Here is a 3545-nt window from a genome sequence, read left to right on the forward strand (position 1 = left end):
GCCAAAGACAATGCCAATAAAATCCATTTTAAATTGGGGTTTCTAGCACTTCAAGATGACTACATCTGGATGATAGGATGGTTTTACCAATCTGAAATTTTCATAATTTGTGGACACAAACTAACTGCAGGATTGAGACATTCAGGTCAAAGCCCAGAACAGGCTCAGGTGATCCCCATGTCAAAGCAGGGTTTACAATGAGGAGCACGTAATGGGGAGGCTTAGCCTCAGTGGGAGGGGCTCTCTCTGCACAGATTCAGGGACCTGGCAGGGGACACATATCCTCCAACAAGGATTAGGACGTGGACTCTCAGACGCCCACTGAGCACGGTCCCTGTGTCATCCAGCTTCTCTCAGGTGGGCCAAGTCTTCAGCTATGAAACCCTCTGCTCATAATATGCAAATGAGCAGAGGTGGGCGGGGTTAAATGGTGACATGTCTGTGCCCTGAGAGCATCACCCCACAGCCACACGCTCCCCTACAGACGTCCTGACAGCACAGCTCTCACTATGGACTGGAGCTGGAGAGTCCTCTTCCTGGTGGCAGTGGCTACAGGTAAGGGGCTCCCCAGTCCAGGGCTGATGAGGGGACCTGGGTCAGTCACGGGGGTTTCCACCCACTCCTGTCTCGTCCCCACAGGTGTCCACTCTGAGGTCCAGCTGGTGCAGCCTGGGGCTGAGGTTAGGAAGCCTGGGGCCTCAGTGAAGGTGTCCTGCAAGGCTTCCGGATACACCTTCACTGGCTACTGGGTGAACTGGGTGCGACAGGCCCCGGGACAAGGGCTCGAGTGGATAGGGGCGATCAACCCTCTCAGTGGTGCCACAAACTATGCACAGAAGTTCCAGGGCAGAGTCACCATGACCAGGGACACATCCACCAGCACAGCCTACATGGAGCTGAGCAGCCTGAGACCTGAGGACACGGCCGTGTATTACTGTGCGAGACACTCAGTGTGATGAGCCACATCCTGAGAGTGTCAGAAACCCTGAGGGAGAGGACAGCTGTGAGGGGCTGAAGAGGGGCAGCTGGGCACAGCCTTTCTTTGACTTAGGGTTATGGATATAGAGAGACGAAGGAACTGCTTTCATTAATTGTCTATGAAATATTTTCAGTTTTGTGCTGGCAAACCAAGTCCCAGAAGGAGAAAAATAAAAAAAACATTCTGTAGTGTTCTCCTCTTTTCATGGTGTAAATATCACCATGATGGTGAATTGGAACATTACTTCCCTGAACTGAATCCTTAGAAGCTGCCAGATGCGGGAGACCAGCTCCCACAGGTCCAGGGGTTCCCTCAGGTGGAGACGGCATCGGAGGGGGGCAAAAAGGAAAAAACGCACGGAGACACAGGGGCGCTTTTTCAAGAAGAAGTGTCTCACTTAATTTCACAGCATGCCCCTTTTTAGACTGGGCAGTTTAACCATTGTTCCATTAGTATCAGGGTTTTACTTCCTCATAATTCTTATGCTCCAGGGTACAGCTAGACCTTTTCTATGTTAAAGACAAACTTATCTTAACTGTGTCCATGTCCCTCCACCTACAATGACTACCAAGGCCTGAGCCTCTACATAATCGCCCAAAGGATGGTTACCATGACCACCCAACATTTATTCTAAAAACTATTGTCTAAGCAGGATCTTAAGATTTACAGGGTGTGTACTTTGACCTTTACTAAAAGACCAGGAGTGTGACTAAAATTGCCTTTAGAGTATAAAATAGAATTATTGTGATATATCTATCAGAAGGGGAATTTAAATTTTTTAAGGTATAAAGCAGTATGTTTCTCAGTCAGAGCTTCAGAAGTTGTCACAATTGCAGTGCGCTTGGCCATGTCAGAAACTGAGGTGCAGCCGGCTCCCAAGATCCTGAATCTTCTCCTTTGAGCAGGAGCAGGCGGCTCCCTCTCTGTGGTCAGAGAAGATAAACTGCATCACAGTCTAAGGGTCACAACGGGAAGCAGAATGGAGGACAGAGGACACAGAAGCCCTGAGATGTCCCCGCCCCAAAATAGTCATTGGAGAACGCAGGTGTCCACAGTCATGTGTGGACGTGTAGACCCTGCATGTTGGTGTCTCTGGAAACTGTCCAAAAACACAACTCGGGTTTGAAAGGCAGGCTTATCCTCTTGCTGGTCAGGAAAAGAGCTGAACTGGGTCTAAATCACAGTGTCCCCAGGGCCATGCGTCTCCCAGGGGCTGCAGGGGCTCATTCAATCATCAGAGCTGTTTGTTGCATTTGGGGCTCATTGCAGGTCCCTACACATCCCATCCAGCCACGTGTGGCTTTCTTCCCTGGGGCAGAATTTCCCTCAACGTTGCTGTTCCAAGGACGGTGTGTGGGCCTCAGTGTCCATGCTGAAGTCCACACAGTCTCTCCATCTGAAGGTTTTAATGTATCACATTTTCAATAATCCCTTTCACCATACAAGGTCATAGTCACTGTCTTTGCAAGCTGAGGCCTTGATACCTTATCAGACCCCCTTAGGACCAAGGACGGTCCCTTACACAAAGGAGATTATTTGCTTTTTTCAAGGACACAAAGAGGGGTCCACCTGCTTTTCCTGCACTGGTTTCTCTTTAAGTAACTCATTCTAAATAGTTATACACCATTGTGGGATATTTTGGGGAGGCCTGCCATGAGCCCCAAAAGTTTCCTCCTCTGAATGACCCTGGAAATCTCATGTAGTGAGAGCTGATTGGTAGCCGGCTGGGCTGCAGGGGGTGCTCAGGACCCACCCAGCAGGGGCTGCAGCCCCAGGAGCAGGTGGGGAGGGGAAAGGCTTCCTCTCAGGGCCTGGAGTTTCCTTCCTCTTTATAAAACCTTCTAAATCAAGACTTGGGCAAGAACTGCCGAAATGTATATAAATATCCTATTCAATTGGGAGAATTTACCAAACACAGTGCACAAGAAAATCAAATTTAAACATAGATTTCCTAGGACTTAAGTGTGTCATAATAAAAACATTCTGGATGACAGGACGGTTTTACCAATCTGAAATTTTCAAAATCCAGAAACACACACTGACCCCAGAATTGAGACATTCAGATCAAAGCCCAGAACAGGCTGAGGAGGTCTCCGTGTCACTCAATGGGGGCTTCACAGTGAGGATCGCATCCCGGGGGGCTTGTCGTCCCCACATCAGCTCGACTGTCCTTTCTCCTACTGGATGCTGTGGCTCTGGGACCAGAGTTGCCACTGCAGGTGTCAGAAGCAGTGTTCCCTAAACAAGAAAGGCTCAGTTAGCTATGTGTTCAAATCTTTCTCTCGGAAATCCTAACGGCCTGATGGAGGGGACTGAGCCTTCACCCATGTGGCAAAGGTGAAGGGATTCAGAAGAGTCCAGAGGGAGATTACTTCTTGTTGAATTAAATACGTCCTATTCATTAAAATCCCCCAGATGTTACACAGATGTTACCACAGTGGTCATGAACTGTCCCCTCTCTGCTCACACAGATCAGGGTTCTAACTGCCCTCGGCTCCCTGCTTTTTCTGTCATCAGGACAGAGGTGGGGTCTCTCTCAGTGCTGTGGTGTAGACTCTGGGCTCAC

The 3545-nt window shown here is 49.2% G+C and overlaps 1 gene segment (V, D, J or C); it reads left to right on the forward strand.

Annotated features, from left to right (window-relative positions):
- The first annotated feature begins 471 nt into the window (after window positions 1-471).
- LOC109378595 (immunoglobulin heavy variable 1-46-like) lies at window positions 472-1121 on the forward strand. The segment is given in 2 exon segments: window positions 472-555; window positions 640-1121. Coding segments are annotated over 2 exon segments (363 nt in total).
- The last annotated feature ends 2424 nt before the right edge of the window (window positions 1122-3545 follow it).

Source organism: Hipposideros armiger, unplaced genomic scaffold (genome assembly GCF_001890085.2).
Source record: "Hipposideros armiger isolate ML-2016 unplaced genomic scaffold, ASM189008v1 scaffold_2203, whole genome shotgun sequence".
In the NCBI taxonomy this organism is placed as follows: Eukaryota; Metazoa; Chordata; class Mammalia; order Chiroptera; family Hipposideridae; genus Hipposideros; species Hipposideros armiger.